General features: G+C 58.2%; 2 protein-coding genes across 2 annotated transcripts; both read right to left on the reverse strand.

Annotated features, from left to right (window-relative positions):
* Nucleotides 1–606: 606 nt before the first annotated feature.
* TGME49_311625 (WD domain, G-beta repeat-containing protein) lies at nt 607–18,099 on the reverse strand (the record flags this gene model as incomplete). The annotated part of the gene is made up of 9 exons (XM_018782682.1): nt 607–4,586; nt 5,417–6,258; nt 6,647–7,023; nt 7,455–9,239; nt 9,627–10,387; nt 10,518–11,258; nt 11,579–13,060; nt 13,826–14,321; nt 14,569–18,099. The coding sequence occupies 9 exons, from the start codon at nt 18,097–18,099 to the stop codon at nt 607–609; spliced, it is 13,995 nt and encodes a 4,664-aa protein (XP_018635511.1).
* A 203-nt stretch (nt 18,100–18,302) lies between these two features.
* TGME49_311640 (hypothetical protein) lies at nt 18,303–19,151 on the reverse strand. Its single transcript, XM_002364355.2, has one exon. It carries the CDS (start codon nt 18,987–18,989, stop codon nt 18,429–18,431), a length of 561 nt encoding a protein of 186 aa, XP_002364396.1. The 5' UTR covers nt 18,990–19,151; the 3' UTR covers nt 18,303–18,428.
* Nucleotides 19,152–21,205: the final 2,054 nt, after the last annotated feature.

A 21,205-nucleotide genomic window follows, 5' to 3' on the forward strand; every position in this document is an offset into this window, starting at 1 on the left:
CCAGAAACACCAGGAAGGAGGACGGGAAGATGCTATTCTTCCGAACCAGGTTAGCTGCCTTTGAAAAGGTCAGCTGACCAGAAACCGCCGATACACGATAATGAGGAAGAAGTGCAGTGAGCCACAAGCGGAACTGCCGTGGGCCTTCATATCTCTTGAAAGCGGTTCACGTGGCTGCGCGAGTCTTCCCTACTGCTCCTTTCGTTGATCATCGAAGTGTTTTCTACCTTGTTCTCTGCAAGATATGATGCTCTCTTAGCTACGCTGGCGCCTCAACAGTTGCGTCGTCTCACGGCTCTAGTAGAGTGTTTCCGTAGGGCAGTAACATCTTCCGGGCGACAGAGCACCCGAAGAAACAAAACGGCTGTCGATACAATGCAGAGCATACATACGTCTAGAAAGACCAGAGGCCGTTTTTGACAAACCCGGTCTACAAAAGTGGCCAAGGGGAATTTCAAGTTTTCTGCATTACGTAAAACAGCGACGAAAACACGACAAACTAACCAGTACAGAATGAGTTTGCGGCGCGTCGAACAGAAACATTTCCCCCTTCTCTTCCTGCCGATCCTATCTTCGCCGCTCAAAACAACGCGCCTCACCGAAATCTCAGCTCGAACGATTCTTCGTCCTCAGAGAGCGCCTAAGATTGGCCAGCTCCGGCCGGCGACAGCTACCCAGGAGGGTAAGACGATCACTTCGTCTCGTTGGCGACACTGTCTGGTCCTCTTTTTCCGACGACGAGAGAGAGGCGAGTGAGTCAAAATCTGCATTTTCTCGTCGCTTCTTTGCACGGTCACCCCCCCTCGATCTTTCTCCTCTTCTGCCAGCCTTTCCTTGTCTTCCAGATCGGGTTCTTTGTTGACGTCTTCGCCCCTCCCTTTCTTCACCAACGTAATCTTCATCTCCGTCTCTATCCTCCTCTTCTTCCTCAGTAGATTGTCCAGTTTGATCGGTGTCCTCTTCACTTCTGAGTTCGAGTTCGCCTCTGTCCGCTGCGCTGTCGTCGCCTGCATCTCCGTAGGACCCCCCCCTGTCGTTCCCTTCTAGCTCTCTGCGATCTTCTTGGCCGTCTCTCCTCCACCAGTTTGAAAGCCCCAGTGATGTCCCTGCATCTTCCTGTCCTTCCACCTTATTGTCGCGCCGTGAAACGTTCAAATTCAGCTGTCGCCCGTTCTGTCTCCGCTCGTTCTCCGGCTGCTCACCCGCGCCGGTTCCTCCCTCGCTTCCTCCCGTCTGTTTCTCGTCGCTTCTCTCCTCCCCCTCTCCCTCTCCCCTTCCTGGGGTTCCGTCCGCCGTCCAGTTGAGGCGCGACTTTCGCTCCTGCTCTTCCTTGTATGTCTGGACACTCAGAGCGAGCGCCTTCTTGAGGAGTTCTTCTTCCCTGCCTTCTGATCCGTCCCTGAGGGGCTCGTCCTCTTCCTCCCCGTGAGAAGTTGGCCGTGGGCGCCGCGCTCGTCGGCCGCCGCCGGCTGCACTTGTGGAGCTCCGTGCTGGCACTGTGGCGGGTCCACCACCGGTGTCCCGACTGAAGCGCGGCATCTTTCTTTCTCTCTCCTTGGCGCTGCCTCTCGACTTCTCTTGTTTGTCTCCCTCCCCGTATTCCGAAAACAAAGCACTGCGTTTGACGACGCGGCCGCTACGCGTGGTCCCGACAATCGGTGCGCCCATCGCGACGCCTAGTGCGGAGTTGCTTTCTGCGACGCTCGAGGAAGCCTCCCCGTGAGGTCGCGAAGCAGTGGCGCTGACCGCCTCGCCTTTTGGTCTGCCTCCCACGCTGGGTTCCTTCTCCGCGAGAACAGCAGGGACGGTGACGCAGCCTGCGGCCGACTCGCCGCCGCCCAAGGCTGGGAACGCGTGGGAAGAGGAAGAACGCGGAGAAGAGCCGGGGTAATCCCGAAGTGTCCGCGGACGTTTTGCTCGATTTTCTGGGGAAAGGGAACCGACTCGGTTCTGCTCGAGCGAGGACGTAAACTCGAGTTCTTCGGGAGATGGTCGTTTCTGCGACGAGCAACTGCTCTGCGGAAACCGACGCTCGCGTGAGGTCGTGGCTTCATCCCTAGAAACATCGCCGTCCACCACTGCCTCGGCGTCTCCGGCTCCTCTCCCACCCGCTGGACTCGAGGCACACGACGCAGCGGAAAGTGAAGGATGTGGGTGCTGCGCCGCAGTTCCCAGATTCGAGACAAGTCGTTCTTCTTGCTTTATCTCGCACGTCTCCTCACCGACGGCCCTGTTGCTCGAAGATTCTTCTCTCTGGTCAGCTACCAGGGCGTGGCTGCCCTCACCGTAAGCGCCTGGAGAAGACGAAGGCGTCCCTGGCACATGACTAGCTTTTCTTATCTGTTTCATCGAAGCGCTGGGAGGCGATGCTGCAGCAGAGAAATGTGTCTCTTCGGGAGAGCCCTGAGTTTCAGTGTGCTCTTCAAATCGCCGCAGCCGCGCCTTTCTCCGCTTCTCTTCTTCTCTTTTTTCGTCTTGTGTTTGTCTTCCTTCCGCCGTCTCTCCCTCTTCTTTCTTCGATCCAAAGTCCATCTCCCTCTCCTTCCCCGTCTTTCCGTCGCCGCTCTCGCACGTCTGCTTTCGTTCCTTGACCCACTGGATTGCAGCTTTCTGGATGCGTTCTTCGAGTTCCGCGGCCAGCGCCAGCTGCGTCTCCGCGTGCCTTCGCAGGATCAGGAGAAGGTTTTGCTGGGTTGCGTCGGCCTCCGCGGAGTCGACACCCAAGCCCTTCCCTCTCGCAGGCCTTCCCTTCTTCTCGTGCAGCGGCCCCCTCGGCAGCAGGCCTTTCCGGACCAGCTCTTCTTCCAGGCGATACGACAGTGTGTGCACCGGGTCCCCAGGTGGGTTGAACAGGCGGCAGTCACACAGGAGAAGGTGGAAGTCAAAGTGGAGAGCAGGCTCGCGACGGTAGAAGCCGTTCCAGAGGCGTTTGCGAATCAGCGACAAACTGATAGGAAGAGGCACTTCTTTCCAGTACCGCTCGAGCCAGGAGGGGACTGACCTGCGCGCGCCGCGCGTCTCACCGATCGTCTCGATGGGTTCAATGAACAGTTCAAACAGGGCGGGCAAGGCAGAAGGGGCATCTTCTTTCCCGTCCTCGACGCTTGCATCGCGGCCGCCAAAAGCCGCACACAACCCGCCTTCGTCCTCGTCCCCTTCGTCTTCTTCTCGCGGCTCTTCGCCCGTGTCCGCCGCTCCCCGCCGCCTCCTGGATCGGCCGCGACGCCTCCGGCGGTCGCCTCGGCGCGAGCTGCCCCTCTTCGCTCCGTCGTCCCTCCCCAGGTCGTCTTCCAAGTTCGCCTCTGTGTCGGGCATCGTCATCAGCGCGTCCAGCGCAGCGAACAGCTCGAGCTGGCGCCTCCGCGGAAACTCCGCCTCTTGCAGTTTCCACTGGAGCTCCACGTGCATGCGGTCGCGGTCGCCGACGGGAAAATCTACTTCCCATGCGTTCAACCACTGCTCTTCGTCGCCTGCCTGAGAAGTGTCTGCATCTTCCTGTCGGCAAGCCGCAAACTCCTGCTTCCGCCCGCGCTCGTTGTCCTTCATTCCGCGCCGCCCTGAGGTTCGGCTCCCAGTTTCGGGCCCCTGCGACGCGGAGGCTGGACAGGCGGCCTTCTCGCCTTCTTCGCTTGAGTAGTAGTGCACGCGAATTGCCTCCACGCCTAGGCTCGCAGTCTGCAGCCAGCGCCGCTGCTGCACACTTCGTTCCACAAAGAAGTCGCTGCTGAAGAGGGATTCTGTGTCTGCTCTCGCGCGTTGGTCTCGCTGAACGCGCTGCGTCATCGTCTCCTCCCTCAGGCGAAGATGCGCGCAGTTCACGACACCTGGGGTGGGGAAGACTGGCCAGTCAAACGAGGCGAGAGAGGCCTGAATCGCCAGAGCCCCGTCGATACTTTCCGAATCTTTCCTGCCTCGAACTCGCAAACTTCCGCATTCGCCGCTCTCAGACGAGGATGACGAAGAACCGGAAGACAGCCTTTCTGAGCTCGCGTGGCCTGTGGCGGTTGTGGGGCGCCCGTTCAAGGAAGATGGTGACAGAGAGCTGGACGGAGGAGCGCCGGAGCGTGCCTCAGGTGTCCTGCTGTCTCTTTCAGAATGTCTCTCTTCTTCTCCTTTCTCCTCCAAATTGCGTTGGACACTCGCATTCGAGGAGGCGCGTGCGGCCGCAGCGGCTCCAGCCAAGAGCGACGGGCAAGGCCTGGAATTCGCAGTGTTTGTCGCCAAGTCGGAAAGCGGAGAAACAGAAGTCGAGGAACCCAGCGAAGATGAGGCCGAAGGGATTAGAGGCGTTTCCTGCGCCGGAGTGAAGGCCTCCAAAAGGGCTTCGGGCCCCCTCTTGATCTGCTCGACGCGCGCAGTGTAGAATTGTCCGTCCATGTACGCACGACAGTCGTCACCCTCGCGAAGCTGAGAGAGACGCAAAAGGCCCCTGTTCACGTCGAGAAGGGGAACGAGGTAGTCCGCTTCGCCGTCCAGAGACGGAGCAAAATGGACCGCGAACCGACGGCCGTACAAATACTGTGGCCGCACCACAGTCAGCTCGAGCACCGCGAAGATCGCTGTTGGCTCTTCGTCGACTGGCAGGCCTGCAGGCACCACGAAAGATCAGGATTCGTAATTGAAGCCTAGAAACAGTAAAAACTGGGTACCCAGGATACGCTTGTATTAAGACAACGAAGTGACCCACTGACGGTTGAGAAACGGGATGCCCGCGAACACATAGAAACGTAGAATGCAGAGGCTATTATGCACATCGCTGAGTCGAAATTGATACAGGGTTACAACGGTGGGTCATAGGAACAGCAAATGCGCCGAAGGGCAGACAGCGCGACCACACTAACACTGAGAAAACGTGGAGGAAGGGGCGCCACCAAAGACACCTGCGAAGGCGCGTTTTTGCCGCAGCAAAGTGTTGGAGGTAGGAGGCTTCTAAGGGCCTCACGCGAATGAAGAAAAACCCGTTCGGCAGCGCCACGAAACAAAATGTGGAAAACAGTGCGTGTGTCCTTGGGAAAACAGTGAAGTCCCGTTCCTTCTGATTCCAAGCGCATGCAGAAGCCAAGGCCGAAATGTACCATATCGCATGTACGTTGCCATTACACGTCGACCGCTGTGGAATGATGGAAACACGGATAATAACGGAGTTTCCACTGACACATCTGCGGCCCCGCGTCTTCCACGAGAGAAACGAAGAGCAAAAACTGGGGCTTTCGGCAGACACTAGACGTCTCTGTTTTCCGTTTCTTCGTTGGAACGACTCATTGCGTGTTGTCGCCTTCCAGTGCCAGCATCACTGTCTCGCATTTCGGATAACGCACACCGTCCCTTCCTCGGCTCGGAAACTGTTATTCATCGTTGCTCGCCAAAGCCCCCTTGGGCATGAGGAAGCTGACACTCCCAGTTGCAGTGTACGTACCAGGAAACTCGTAGCTGATGTTGGTGACTTGGACGTCACATGGCACAAAGAGCTCTGGTTGCCAGAGTTGGACGCGGTCGTGAGGAAGGATAGGGTTCTGGTGCAGGTGAGGGAAGTACCTCAAAACGTCTCCGAGCTGCGGTACGTACACCCCGACACTAGTGAAACAACATGGGATTTCGTCTTTCGGAAGAAGGATGACAGAGTCCAGGAGAGAAGTTTTCTTCCTGCCGTTCTCGACCCTTCTCTGTGGGCAGAAGGAAGGGGCAGTCGCGCATTCGTTGTCTGTTTCGTCCACTTCATTTGTCCTGTCTTGACCCACAGTCGCGTCCACCCCCGCTCGCGTCTCTTCTCCGTCTTTGGGCGCCTCTCGCCTTCTCTCCGCAGATGTTTCCTCCAGCGCATCTGCCTCAGTGATATTATTCCAATCTCCTTCTGCCCAAGGTAAAGCCCGAAAAGCTCCTGTCGCTCCCTTTCTCGATGTCTCCTCTTCAACTTGCTTCTCTGTTAGATGCCCGCCTAGCGGTCGGTTTCCCGACGCCTCATCTTGCCAGCGTGTGCCTTCCCTTCGGCTGTTCTTCTTCACACAGCTGAAGCCTAAAGGAGGGAGAGGAAGGACGCGGCCGTGAGAACAGGAAAGAGAACTGGCGGAACCGGAAGAACAAGATGAACAGTAAGAAGAGAGGAAACCACTCGTTTGAGAGAGAGAAGCTGGCGTATTTGGAATGAATCCTGCAGGGCAACGGTGGGAGACCGAGAGCCAGTGGCGGCTTTGGGAGGAGAGGAAGACTTCGCCTGTCAGATAGGAAAGGAGAGTCTTTATTTGTCGCGATTTGCGGCACCTGAGAGAGAGAGAGGGAAAGCACAAACGAACAGTGGTCACGCGAGGACCGGAAGAGAAAACGAGTCGTTGCTGAAACTCAAGGCGGCACGGTGCAAGCGAAACATCCAGAATGTCGACGCGGACCGCGGAATGGGGGACAAGATTGGTATTCGCATTCGAGACAGAGTCCAAGGTGCGACGACAATCAGTAGCGAACATGAAAACAATCACGTACGGTGACGAGAAGAGAGCCGTCACACGAGACTTCGGCCTCTAGACCTCATGCGCCACGCAGAGCTGCGCAGAGGATAAGACAACCAGCTGAACACATGCGGCAGCCAGGGAAGAGGATTGAAGGCGGTGTCTCTGGGAAGAAGACACTATGTGTGACGAGAAGAACGACTTACCAGAAGCACACATAATGCCCGTAGTACAGAGGGTCAGGTAGGCACCTCGTTCGCTGATGAGGCTGGAGTTTCACGGCGGCGGCGAAAGCGGCTGCTCGCGCCCCTCGCAGAGCCGGGGTGTCCTCCATACAGGACATTGAGGAAAACGAAGTTGACAACGAGCAAGCAAATGAAGAAGATGGCAGCGAGACAGAGGAAGAAGGCAAAGCGAAGGCAGCGGAAGAAAGCCCCAGTTGTTCCGTTGTTAAGCCTGAGGCCAGGTACGACTTGAGCGAACAAGGATAGTGAAACGCGCGAGGGCAAAAGGCGCATTGAACCGTGGGTCCCCTCGCGTTGCAAAAGGTACAGTGATGACCCCTTGCCTCTTCGATGCGGGCCTGGAGACAGTCAAGAGATACAGGTGAAGCGACTGAAGCAACCCAACTACAGCCGGTGGTACGTTACCAAAACAGACGGGGAGACGGAAACTTGATATGGAAAGCGAAGCGAAGAGAACGCAGGAAAAAGCATCGCGACCGCGTCGGTGGATCTCCACGGATTCTGTTGTTTTCCAGTTGCCAGTCTTCTTTTTCTCTCACGCATATCTTCACTCCCTTCGCCTGCCCAACCCGCCGCCCCCGCTACTCTGCGTTTATTCTTCTTTTCCGCCTCTTTTCTGTCCCCTTCTTCCTGTATGCACTCCCTCTTTTTCTCTCTCCTTGTCACTTTCTGTCTCTCTGTCCCCTGTTCTCGCCTCTCTCTTCCCCTCGCGTGTTCGCCCTTCGCCCCCTTCCTCTCGCTCGCTGTCTCTTCTGTCGAGTTCGCCTACCTTGAGATTGTTGAAGCCGCGCGCGTGGCAATCGACGTCGAGATCGGTGACGGCCATGAGACACCTGATGTGGAGCCATGTCCCGGCAGTGTCGCCTCGCGCTTCTCTTTCTCCGCACAACTCGCCTCTGCGCCGCTGCTCTCGCGCATGTGCTATCTCTGCCCCCGCATTCCTGTCGCCCCGGCCCCTCGCCCTGGGGCTGTCGCTTTGTGAGGGCGCAAGGAAAAAAGGCCCAACAAGCTCGCCGAGCGGGAGATGGAGGACGGACGTGGAGCGGATTTCCCCGGCGAGAAGGCGGCTCTGGAAAGCCTTCTTCTCTTCTTCCGCGTTCAGACCTTCGTCGAAATCTTCCAATGTGTTGATGAAACGCCAGTCTGGAACAGTCACGTAGCTCCGGTCGACGTTGCACAACTCGCAGCGATGCGGCACCGCACAAAGGACGCAGTTTTCTGTCTTCGCGCTCTCGGGCAACTCTGTCCCTAAAGTAGGCGAAGCGGAAGACGAGGCAGTCGGCGAACTATGCGCCCGCTCCGAGCGACGAGGTCCCAAAGGAACCCGGGTGTAATAAGACGATGAAGAAGACGACGAGGACGAAGAAGAGGAAGGGATGGACCCCGGTTGAGGGTCAGAGGCGGGGCATATTGGTTCTGTGTCGCCGAGTGCTTTGGACGTGAGATCGACATCTCCAGTCGCTTCTATCTGTTCCTCCTTCGATTCCGAGTTCGCTGCCTCTTCTTTGCTCGAGAGGCACTGCCTTGCCTCTCTTTCCTCTTCGGTCTTGCGCACACTGGCGAAGAAGAGCACGTGCTGTTCGCGGCCCTCCGCGTCAATGCGGTCGGGTGGCAGCTCGCCCCAGAGGCTCTCGTCTTCTTCGCCGTCGGCGCGCTTCTTCGTTTCCCTCGCCTGCTTGTCCTTCTGGTTTTGCCTCTCTTGTTGCCTCAGCTGCTTGAGTTCATCGTCGTCCAGGAGCTGCCTCAGGACGCGCTGCACGCTCGAAGGCAGCGTGGGATCCTGAAGCATCGCGCGCGGGTCCACGGTCGACTCACCCGCGAGGCGGCACGACCGCCGTCCGCCCCGCCGCTCGCGCTCTTCCTCGGCTTCCTCCTCAGTCGCGCTCTCGCTGGTCCATCCTTCGTCGGGCCTCAGGCGCCACCGAGACCCTCTTCGCCTGCTTCGCGCGCCCGTGGGCGAGCCGCCGCGGGTCGACGACCCGGCAGCAAACAGAGACGAAGAGAGAGACTGGAGGTCCGCGACGCGGCGCAGAGGGTTTCGGGACGAGACACGCGAGACAGGCGTCGCCTGGGCCCGGCCGCTTGGCAGGTCGCGAAACCCCACAACGCGCCCCGAGCGAGAAACAGTCGTGGCCGAAGTCCCGCCGCTGTGCGGCGCCGGCCCAGAAGCGGAGCCCGATGCCGGAGACAGGCGCGAAGGACCCTCCACCGACTCGTCGCCTTCGAAGTCGCTGTCGCTCTCTTCGTCATCCTCGTCGCGGTCGCGGTCGCGCGCGCGCCGCGGCCGCAGGCCTTGCCGCGACGGCGGAGACACCCGCGACGCAGGGCCCCCGGCGCGCGCAGAGGCCCAATGCTGGCGGGAGGGCGAAGGAGACACGGACAAGGAAGACACGGACGAGAGCAAGTTCACCTGTGTGAGCGACGAGTCGTCTTCCAACGGGGGCCGCACCAGAGCCGCCGGCATCCGGCGTCCTTGAAGCAACGAAGCTGCGAAACTCCGAAGAATCAAAATGTTGCCTCGACTGCTGCACCGATGCAGCTTCCAAATGCAGTGCTGCGGGGCGAGAAAAAAGGGATAAGAGAGGAAAGAGTAAGTGACACAAACAAGGGAGATACACCCTGCTTTGTGGTATCGAGCAATCATGAAGAACCTGGTTTCTTGTTATCACACGGCACTAGGTACATGTCGGGAAAGAGACACGAGACCGAAACACTTTGAGAAGAACGACAACTTCCAGGAGCAACGACGCGTGCTTTCTCGTGCCGCGACGAATTCAGAGACAAGGGCGATTTACTCCTGAATCTGAGAGCACTGAAACACAGAAACAGCGAAGGCGCGCGTGACAACCACACAGCCACGCACTGTGGCTCACGATCACGGCCGGTCTCTAGATCTCGAAACAGACTCCCTCTCTTCTGCACGTTCCCGACACTCGCTTACATGCTCAAGACGGTGTTTGTGCAAAATCTCCAGGCGTCGGGCCTCGTTGCTGACAGCCACATCGGTGGTGGACCAGTACCCCTGGCCGCCCGAAGACGTGCTTCCCCTCGCCTCTGGAGGTTGAGTTTCATCCTCTTCAATCCATCCACCGGCTTGGCTCGCTTGACCCTCTTCTTCCAAGAGAGAAAAGTCGTCCTCGTCGTCCCACTCGGACACTGCCGAGATAAGTCCCGTGTCTCTCGTCTCTTGCTTCTTGTCCTGAGTGTGCTTTGTCGCGACCCTCTCTTCTTCGCTTCGACCTTCTCTCTGATCTTCTTCTCCCCCGTCGCCTTCCTGAGCGCCTTCCTTCCCGGCTTCCAAAAACGCTTCCAGGCCTCCGCCTGTCCTCGCTTCTTCACCGCTTTCTTTCGCCACTTCGAGCTCCTTCGTCTCGCCTGTCTCTTCGTCTACCTTTTCAGGAGCACGCTCTCCTTCACCCTCTGCCCCTGGGCGGTCCGCCTTCTCTTCTCTGCTTTCGCCATCTGTGTCCGCGCTCTCTCGCGGCTCATCGACCTCGCTTTTACCCTGCCGCCGAATAGCAGCCGAGGCCGAAGAGGGAAGGGCGACAAGTTCTTGAACTCGAGGCTCCTTTGGTGCCTGCTCTTGAGAACGCAACAGGCTGACTGCGTGTCGGCGCAGGCGGCGGCGAAGGAGACACTCGAGCCGCAAGGCCAAGTGCGAAGTTGGAGGCAGCTGCTGGAACAGCTGGAAAACCGAACGGGCTGCATGCAACATCAGAATTGAGGGGCAAAGGAACAACTAATAATCGACGAAGAAAACAAAAGAAATCGGCAGTTGCACTCTCCGACATGAAAACGTTCCAAAACGCCTGCAGGAAACGGTCGCACGTACCGGCCTCATCCTCCGGCGAGCTGTCCCCTTCTGGCTCTGCAAGCTGAGCGGCGAGGCGCCCCTCGAGGCGTCTCAGTCTCCTTTCGCGCTCTCCCTCGCCTACTCCCAAGCTGCTCCTGTCCCCGACCCCGCCGCGTCTCCACGCCACGGCCTGCGCGCGTGGGGTCTGCAGTCCCCGATGGTCTCCGCGGGCCTCGGGCGAAGCTCCGCCCCACGTTTGTTGGGCTGCATCGCCCCGCCCGGGTCCAGCGTCCTGCCCTGCCTCACTGCCTTGGTTACCAACGCCCAAGGAACTGTCTCCGTAGCAGAAAGGGCATTTGAAAGGGTCTCCAAATTGCCAAGCTTTCTCGGGGTCGGGGCAGCATGGACAGGCCGAAATCCGCAAATTGGCGAAGGGCGCCGCCAGTGTGTTATTTTCGCCAGCATACATTTGCCGCAGGAACATGCATGCGTCGCTCCGCAGTGCCCCAGGGAGACGCCGGCGGAGACACCGGAGACACATGTACAGGTGGGCATTCCGGCACCCCACACTGAGGAGAGGAAGCAACACAGACGGCGGCTGCAGATGCAAAGGATACGGCTGACGAGCCGCATCCATCAAAATGCCTCGACACAAAAGATGTGGAGCCTGACGAGTCCCTGCGTCTGTCAAGAGAAGAGATGTTGCGTCTCGGCGCGTGTCTCGCGACTCGCTTGATAAAAACTGCTCAAAGAGCGTCACCTCGAACAACGGGGAAGACCCTGTACAGAGCAGCGGAACTCACGAAAAAAGTCGTCATACACATCTCCTACGCGGAACGAAACAGACACTGAGAGGAAGAGCAGAACCAGAGACACTGAGAAGGAGAATTGGAGAGAACTGAATGGGAGAAGAAAAGGAGACAGGTAAAGCGGAGAGGGAACGGAACCTCCGTGACTACAAGCGGAGCCACGAGGCGAGAGCAACCGTGGAGACAGCGGTTTGAATCGAGGGGCGAAATGCGGGAAAGGAAGTGAATTCCTCTCCCCCCGCACGCTCTTCGTCGTTTTCTTCTGTGGTGGCCTTTCCATATCTCCCTTACCATGAGCGAAAATCGACAAGCAGCCAAGTCGGTGGGTGCCTGCGAACTGAAGACCGTTGGGGGCCCAAGCCATGTCGAGCCAGCTGCACTGAGACCCGAAGCGCAGTTTCCGGATGACGGTGCATCCTCCCTCCCAGTGCCAAGGCAGGTTGTATTTCGTTTCTTCATCCTTGTCTCCACAACAGAAGGAGCGCGAAGTCGCCCTCTCTGCGGCGGGAACTGCAAATGCGTCTCGTCTGCCCTGGTCTCGCCCCGAAGCGAAAAAAAGTCTGTGCGTCCCCCACTTGAGATGCGCCATCTCTTCTGTCTCTACCCCGTCTCCCCTGTCTTCGTCGGCGGCGCAGAGCGTGACACCGCTGCCCATCCCAGCCCGTGCTCGGGCGTGGGTCTCGGAGACATCCAGGAGGAGGACTTCTCCGCTGAAGGTGGAGCAGAGGAGAAGAAGCGGACAAGACGGGTGAGGCTTCAACTGCGACACCAGGCCCTCTGAAAGACCCTGCAGGCTCAGACTGCCGACGCGGCACGACTTGAGGGGGCCGCTCGAGGCCGGCGAGGGGAAGAACGAGAGGGACTGGTCGACGGGCTTCAAGGTCTCAAGTCGCGCCTTCGAGGTCTTGCGAGAGACCGCGTCCGCGATGCAAATCAGCGCATCGTCGCAGGAAAACGACAAGGCAAGAAGACTGTACCGAACACCCGAGGCGTCGGCCGCGTGGCGTGGCTGGTCGCCGACGCCCACAGAAAACATTTCGACCTCTTTCTCGAGAGTTGGCCCGAACGCGAGTCCCAACGCCGAGCCAGTCGGCGACACCCGGCCAAGGCCCGCGCCCCCACAGCTCACCCCTGGGCGGCGACTGAGGCGCGAGCCAGAAGGCCAACGCGTCTGTCTCCCGCGGCGGCCACGCCAGAGGCCCGCGGCACCCGCCTCGCCCTCCGCGTCCGACGCCCCCGAACTATCCGAGGAAGAAGAAGAAATCGAAGAAGACGAGGAATGGCGCCCAGAAGCCCCGGCAGACCGCCCCTGGACTCGGCCCTGCATGCGTCCACCTTGCCGCTGAGCGAGCTGTGAGAGGGACGAGAAGGGCGAAGCCGAGAACGCATGCGGGGCTCCACCCGCTGCAAAAAGGGATCCTGAAGACGAGGCAGCTGCGAAGGGAGGCGAATCATGGAAGAGAGAACAAGGGAACATCGGAGAGGACGGCTGTGTGCGGGCGGACCCAGGGAGATACCGCCCCTCCAGGAGCCGCTGGACACTCAGCGAGAGAAGAAAGAACTTGTGCGAACTTAGATTCGACGCAGAAAACTGCAGTCCGCCACGGCGCGTGGAAGGAGGACGGAGACGAGAGACACACGACGCAGAAGTCGCCGGCGATGCCCCAGATAGCGAAGAGAACGACCAGAGAAACAGATTTCCGTCGTCGCCTCCCGTGACGAGATCCGGCGAATGCCATGCGAAACAAACGTCCGGGAACGACGAATGGAAGGCTGAAGACAAACAAGCAGAACGTAGAAACGCCGTGACCAAAGCGTGAGGTGGCAGCAAGGAAGCGGCGACCGGCTTCAGAAGAATCTTCTCCTGTACCTCTCGAAAGCAAGCGGTGAACGCGTGCTTGGATACCCTTGACGGTTGGTATAGAGGCACGATTGTGCTCCATGCAATCCTTCGGCGAAATGCTTTCATGCCTCGTCCCAAGCTCGTGTCGTAGATTCAGACAGCGTAAGGACAACCATTGTCTCTACGACTGTTTCTCTCTATTTCGTCTCAGTTTGTTCAACAGCTCAACGCGAAGATTTCTACGACAATCGTCCTATCGCCTATCTTCGTGTCCTCCTCTTGTGTCGTTTTTTTACAGACGCTACGGAGTTCTCTCTATCCCTTCAGTCTCTCTGTCTTCAGAGGAGGCCGAGACTTAAGTTCTTCCACTGTTTTGCTTTCACCGTTCTTTTCCATTTAACGATCCTCCCGAGTATGGTTCAGTGTGGCAGGTCCGTCGCAGATGCGCCCGCCTTCACTGCTTCAACAGGCGACTGTCCGCTTTATATACCATTCCATTGTTGTTAGGATTGGCACTTCAGTCTCTGTTCACTCCCCACCCGAGTTAAAACTGTTGTATGTGTCTGTTTATGTGAATGTGTGCATCGCGTTGTCCATGTGACCATGTGTTTGCCTGCATAAAGGCAACGCCGAAGACACAAGCTCTACAACAGATCCTCGTTTGTCCGCCCGATTCCGCATTCGGGTCGCCTTACGAGTAAGGTCTGCAAAGAGGAGACCGGGGAATTTGCTTGTTTTATCTGGCTCGATTTTCGACTTTGTTTCGCCTCCAAAGCGCGTCCGCCTTCGACCTTCGTCTCTGAGGCCCGAACCTCCTCGGGCCTCACACACTCCGAGTAGCTCTTTCCCGTTGTCTCGTCTCCGCTCGCGTCTCCGTCTCTCCTCCTCCTCCCTTCGCTGGCGGCGCAGCAACCGAAGGTGGGCAAGCGAGGGCGTCCGCACGACAAGCGCGCGATAGGCAGAGGACGGCGGCGAGGAAGTCGACCGAGTGTGGACGCCTCCGTCGCTCTGTCCACCCGAGGACCGAGAGGAAAGGAGAGAACAAGAGAACACGCTGAGAGACGAGGTGTCTGGGTCGCTCGGAGGCGCCGGAGGCAGAGCAGGCTCGGAGCCCTCGTTGCTCGAGGACGGCTCCGAAGGCGCTTCCAAACCAAGGGCCAAGAGGAAGGACCCGGAGGCGTCGAGAGGGACCTAAGTGACACCCACGCGCAAAACGAGCTCTGCTTAATTCTGTGAACGGAGGCACACGCTACCATAGGTAAGTCAGCGGTAAACATGTGTGAGACGAGTGGACGTGATGCGCCTTAGGCTGCGTTGTGTGAATCGAGCGTGCTTCATCTCGACTACTATTTGGCAAAAGCGAACACATGGGCGACAAATACAGACACAAGCCGTCGCGAAACTCGTAGCGGAGCTCGAAAGAAACGAGATCGCTCACCTTGCTTAGGTCCATGGCGCGGGGCAGGAGCGGCGCTCCCCAGTCGGCCTCCAGCAGAGGCAAGACAGTGGTTCTTCCTCCGGGTCCGCCTGCGGGCGGAGTTTCGAGAAGGGCGCGGAGGTCGTAGAAGCGTATCTTTTGGTCGTCACATCCGACAATAACGAGGGATGTGGGTCCTCCAGCATCGTCGTCAGCTTGGGCCTTCTCGTGGCGAGACCCGTCTTCTTCCCTCAATGCACCTCTGCGGCGTCTGCCTTCGTCGAGTGGGCATTTCTCGCGGTCCTCGCGCCCGCCTTCGCAGTGGCGCTCGGGGAGAAACCTCGCCCAGGCGACCCGTTCGGGGACAAGAATGGTACAGATCGGGATCCACCCAGCCGGCAAGACTCGCCAGAGACGGACTTCGCCTTTCCCGCAGCCTGAGAGAAGGAGACTGTTGTTTGGGTGCAAGTCGATGTCCGTGATATCTCCCTGGTGCTTGATCAGCGCATACACCAGCTGGCCGGTTGCGGCGTCCCAAGCCTTCACCAGGCCGTCGTCTCCACCCGTGAAAATGACGGAGCCGGTGGCGTCGTAGCGCACCACGTAGACTGCCGCGGGCTCGCGAACCAGGCCGATTTGAAACTGGTTGTCCAAGGCCGGGCGCTCGCCGCTGAGGAGCTCCTCGTGGGAGATCTGGTGGCCCCAGACGTTCGCCACACGCTTGACTTTGCCACTCCAGGCGAGCCACGGGACCGCCGCGGCTCCGACTGCGGTCGCGGCGTGGGCTCCACAGCCCGATGCGAAGGCCGCAGCGGCCGCCGGAGACACCGCGCGCGGAAACGCGCCGAGAATGGAGGACGTTTTCACGAGTGACGAGGACAACAGTAGGGGTGAGGACAAAGGCAGCAATGCATGCGCTGCACCCGAGAGAAAAAATCCCGAAGAGAGGGTGTGAGAGTCTGAACAAGACGGCACTGAAGTGCGCGGCGGCGGAAGCAGCGCACGTGAAAACCGCCCAGACCTGTGGAGAAGAAACAAGTTGCGATTGAACAAGAAGCGCAACGAAGAACCGGAGCCAGACGAAGACGAGCCAGGGGAAGAAAAGGTGGGGCGAAGCGAACGGAGATGCGCATACCCGATGGGCAGATCCTGGGAAGGTCTCATGAAGTCTTCGTGTCGCTTCATCTCACATGCTGGAGCGTCGGCAACCCGCTGAGGCCTCTCCGAAGACACAGAAGGAAGGGCGAGATGCGGCGGCCAAGCGCGTTGAAGAAACTCGTGAACTGACAGGTGCCCTGGGACTCGCGAGGATAGGAGGGCAACCAAATCTGCTAGGAAAAGCTGCACATCTTCTTTCAGCAACTCACCACGAGCGAGAACAGGTAACTGCGCCTGCGTGTGGCTCTCTACTTCGTCTTCAGGTCTCGACGCTGGTCTCCGTCGGCTTCGCTCCGTATAACGTTCGTCTTCACTGAGGAGACACCCGTCCTCGCTGCGGCTCCCGTCAAATCGGCTACGGGAGGGCGGCGCCAGGCTCCAACGCTGAGACGCAGGTCGGAGTCGGTGGGGCAGAACCGCCGTGCTCTCTTCGGGCACCAACAAACGAACTTCGCCTTTCCAGTTGTGGCATGAAGGCAGGTGGTTGGCTGCAGACGTTCGGCGAGACTTTATTAAGTGTCGATACAACGCTGAAGACAGCTCGTCCTCGCCCTCCGCCTGTAGGCGGCCCGCCGCGAAGTAGAGAAGAACCGACGAAAAAGGAGACAGCGCATCTTCACTCGAGCCAAGCAAACCACGAGTAACTCTCGGGTCGCCTCCATCTTTTTCGCCATCTCTTTCTTCTTCCTGGACAACGCCGGAAGGACCAGCGAGCTGGAGTGAACAGGCGGCATCAGCAGAGATGGCGAGGGCAGGAGGGAAGCGAGAAGCAATACGTAGACCTGCGCGCGTTGTTGTGTTGCCTACCTCGGCCTCGGCTCCACTCGTTGCTCGTTGTTTTCTCTCTTTGTTTCCGTCGTTCTTGTCTTCTCGTTTCCCTCCGTCTTCACCTCCCTGGCCTTCACAGAGCGACGAAAGCCCACCGTCTGTCCCCATCGCTGGGGTAGGAGGACCCGGCACTGTAGGCGCCGCCTCGCAGGCAGTGTGAGGCGAAGGGAGCTGCGAGGCCGCGACAGGGGAATGGCCGTCAGAGAAGCCAGTACATGGGAGACGCCCCGAGCCTGAAGCCGAAGAGGCAGCCGGAGGGGCAGACCATCCAGGGGAAGGGGGCGCGGCACCAAAAGGAGCTAGAGGAAAGGAGCAGTCGTTGCATCCCTGTGGGCTTCCAGAGACTCCGAGTGCGTGTTGGTATACGCAACTTCCTGTGGCCCCCGAAGAGGCAGCCGGAGAAAACGGAGACGAATTGGTCGCGGCTGCTGTGAGGCCCGAGGCATGGAGATCTCCAGAAGGGAAGCGTGCGGAGTGTGGAGCCGCCGAGTTCGGAATCGGAGAGACGGAGGAGGTGGGAGGCACTGCAAAGGGAGACAGACTCGAAGCTCCTGGGCATGCGTTCTGAAAAGGCAGATCGACAGCGCTGTGTGGAGCCGAAGAAGCGACAGGGGCGGACGAAGGCCACGCAGGGGGCAAGAACGAAACGTGGGGACCAGGAGGCAAGGAACTCCCGTAGGCGGCCCCAGGTGGACATGCTAAAGAAGGAAGGACAACGGCTCTCTCCGGTTCCAGCCGCTCGACCAGGGGGACTTGACAGGAATCGGAGCCCGTCCAGAAGGGAGGAGGGGAAAAAGGAGACGAATAGGAAGGCGACGGATCAGGGGGACCAGCGGGTGGACGCGGGGACGGCGTGGGTCCCAGGGAAAATGCGGTTCCCGCCCCGACGCCCGTTCCGCCTCGCTCGTCTCCGGGCGTCAACACCGGCGCACAAGCCGCGCCCCCAGGTAGAGGAGACACGTGGCTGGGCGCGGGAGCGCCATAGGGAGAAGGAGAGAAGTGGTATGAAGCCGAAGGGGGACAATACGATGCTGAGGGGCGAGGGTAGAGGGAAGAGGAAGCGTAGGAAGCCGAAAGAAAGTGAGTCGAGTGGGAAGCTCCACATTCTGGAGCCCCGACGAACGAAGAAGGGACCGGATAATAAGAAGAGCCAGTCTGGGGTGGGTCGTTGGCACTGGAGAAGAACGCGGGGTCAGTCCTTTCGTTTTCTACCGGGGCTGCATGTAGGCTCGGAGGGTCACTTCCCTTCGGCTCGCCATATGTTTCGCTCTGCGCTCCAGCTTCGTCTGGGGGAAGCGGGAGAGGGCAGCAGACAGGCGCAACGTAGGACGAGGATACAGCTAGCGCGCGGGTCGTATCTCCTTCTCCGGCCCGTTCACATCCAGAAAAGAAATTGAAATCACCGACACTTCGACGGCCCGTGAGCGCATCTGGGCCACAGGTTTTGGGTGGTGAAACAAACACGAAGCCACCTTGCTCGCTGTCTCCTGCACACAAGTCGTCCTCGCCCGTTTCTCCCGCGTCTCCGGCGGGACCCCGGCCGTCTGGCGGCTCTGAGGAAAGCATTGGCGAAGAAAAGTTGGGAAATGCTGGCAAGGAAAAAGGCTGCGATGGCGATTGGAATGTTCACGAGCACGGCAGGTCCCGCGGCAACGTGTCACTCGGAATTGCCGCAGTAGCCGCCGAGACACAAGGAGCAAGGGGAGAGAAAACGAAAAATTATCCCTTTTGTAAGAAGTGTTCGTCAAGAAAATCTTTTAGAGCGACGACCAGGGCAACGTTACGGTGATAAAGTCGCCTCACACAAGGAGTGAACCGGCTGGGTAGTCGGGGGTCTTTTTACCGACAACCGTAGAGCATGGACTCGACCCAGCACGTCACTCGCTGCAAAAAGCTCAGGAACAAATTTGTAGAATGGGGAGCAAGCGATGCCGTAAGACGGACAAAAATCGGGACGCGTGACACAGTGATTGAAACGGCTTTCTGTGCTGGAAGTCAGAGGGAAAAGACAAGGCGGGATCGGCGACGAGACGAGAATGGCTCCGGAGGGACGGGACAGACGGACAGCACGAAACTGAAGGAAAACGAAAAAGAATACAGAGAACGGTGACAATGGGAAGGGAGAAAGACTTGCAAGGGAGAGAAAAAATCGCAAAAAGTCTCGCTGGTTCCGACAATGGCGTGGTAATGTGCAGAGGGTTGGAAGTGACAACGCTGTTTAAGGGCAAACCGACTGAGACGGTGCGAGAAGCAAAACGATGGAAGCGAATCAAAGGAGAGAGACCGGAAAGAATGACGCTAGATTCGCAGCATACGAATGTCTGCATATAACAGCGCTTAGAGATTCTCGAGGAGTCTTGCTGGGTAGGAGGAGACAGCGGCTTCTGGATGGCCGCCCCCCTTCGAAGGCAAATGGCAGAGAGTGCGGTAGTCGGGGAGAAACTCGACTGAAACATTGATGCGATGCTTCGAGGGATTCAATGGAAAGAAACAGAAAGGAGCTCTTTCATGGTTTCACCTCTGAAAAGAGCAAAAAACTCGGAACGATGCTGCGACCATGCCACGAGGAGAGTGGATCGGTTAGCAACCCGCAACACACCCCCCTCGCACATGTAGCGGGTACATCTTCTGCCAAAAAAATCACTTGATGCCTTTCGCAGGTAACAGCAAAAGGAGCTGCAAACCTTTGTCGGATCCATCAAGCAGTTACGAAGAGGCATCCGAGCAAAGTGTGGAGGGCAAGCGCAGCAGCCTCTTCCTGCGGGAGACTGAAATGGTGTGTCGAACGCACAGTTGATAGGCCCCACCTATCGAGGTAGCACAAGACGTGGTGTTTCTGTGGTACAGACTGCTTCGTTGAGTCTCGCTCACCATCACAAAAGGATCAGACGGACTGGCGATGCACGGTTCCTAAGTTCACCGTTTCCAGATGCTCGACGTGGTCCGTTTCCTCACAAGCGCCTGTGAAGGAACAATGTGACCCGTCCCTGGAGAGTCTGGACAACAGGCAGGTTAGATGCAGGTGACCGCGCGGCGCAGCAGACAAGCACCGTAGGTTTGGCGACTGAACAGCTGAAAACCAGAGGATCTTTGCGTGTCTGCTACGTGCTCGAGACTGCAGTTCGCGCGTCATTCTCTCGGTGTGCGCTGCTCGCGCAAGAAAGCAGCAGTCCAAGAGATGCTCTCATTCTGAATGCGTGCGGTCTGTCAGCGAAGTTGCGGTCGTACCGATTGTTGGGTCTCACCACAGGACGTAGAGCAGAGAACGGGGCGTACATCGGGGGAGACACGCACAGAGTAGAGGTTACGGCCAAGTAGCGGCCCCGATGATCAAACGTTCTGCCTCCGGAAGTGCGTGGCGCTTCTTCTTGGCGTCGTGCTCGCTCTAGCATCACAAACGCTTCCTCCTTTGACGAGACAATCCTGTTCTGGAGGGCCTCTGGGGGACTTACTCTCTGGAGTAATCATCCTTGCCAGCTTTCACACGAAAATTAGCGGTCCCCGGTGTCTGTAAACCTGGCCTTAGGCATGTCAAATGCAGCTGACCACCGCTTATTCTTAGCGCGGCAGGTAACAGCGTTGAAATAAGGTCCTGCAACAAACTTTGTCGCATTTATGTACTGGCATCTGAGGTGCGAACTTCTGCAGATATTCACTGTTCAGTGTGTCGTCATCAGCTCACACAAAATGCTCGATTTTGAAGACACTGCCGTGCGTCTTGATGCACTGGGTACGCGAATGGTATTTTTAGCACACCATGTAAACTGAGTTTCTGTTCCTCCTTTTCACCAGTTCACCGATCTAATTTCTGTCGTCAGCTAGTTTTGCAGTTATGTATCATGTTCGAGTCCAAATCAATTTCAGTTGAGACTCATGGTGGAAACACCGGCGTGGTATATCCATTTGAGCGCTAGGTACCCGCACCAGAAGCACCGCAACTGAAAGTGGCCATTTCCCCAGTTCGAAAAAGGTGACTCAGCTTCTCACAAAAGCGAGACACACGTGTTCACGAGGGGGCTTCCTCTCGCTTGTCTTATTTGCTAAAGCGGGAAAAACTGCCACCTGGAGGGTTCCGCCGATACGCGCGGCGCTAGCGCGGGTCAAGCTTCTGTGTTGCAGAACACAATATGCACGTAGTGGTGGAATTCCTTTGCCAAAACACGCTTTCTTAAGGCCATGAACGTTTATGCAAAAGATGCCTGTTTGGAACGTGTAAGTGCCCGTACCATCTACGCTGCCGCGAGAAAGCGTTTACCCTCGGTTTTCAGACCAGTCAGTGGGTCTCCCTGCAAGTCGCGGGTTCGAGGGGGCGGACGGTGGGGATGTGGACGTAGAGAGACGATGAAAGATGTAGATGACAACGCGAACAGGAACGAGGAGCAAGAGGCGCGCACATCATCCGTACAAGCGAAAGAGGGGTGCGGCCCTGGACTAGGCATGGTGAGCACTTCCGACAGTCGATTCACCATTTTGGCTAGTGGGGCCGCTTTACTCTGCCAGGGGTCAGTTTTTTGCCGCTTTTGGTCGTCGGTGAAACGCAGAGCGACGTGCACGAGCGACAAAATGGTGTGCTAGCCGTCTGCGAGTTTGGCCTTGCTCATGAGCGTGTTTGGCAACAGCGGGGCGGCAAGTCTCGCGACTTCTACCTTCTCTCTCAGTCTCAGAAGTGCAA

The sequence above is a fragment of the Toxoplasma gondii genome, chromosome XI (genome assembly GCF_000006565.2).
Source record: "Toxoplasma gondii ME49 chromosome XI, whole genome shotgun sequence".
NCBI classification, from domain to species: domain Eukaryota; phylum Apicomplexa; class Conoidasida; order Eucoccidiorida; family Sarcocystidae; genus Toxoplasma; species Toxoplasma gondii.

What these genes read in the sequence shown, in the direction of transcription:
- TGME49_311640 (XM_002364355.2), bottom strand. Translation starts at nt 18,989, where the DNA reads ATGTTTCAGTCGAGTTTCTCCCCGACTACCGCACTCTCTGCCATTTGC.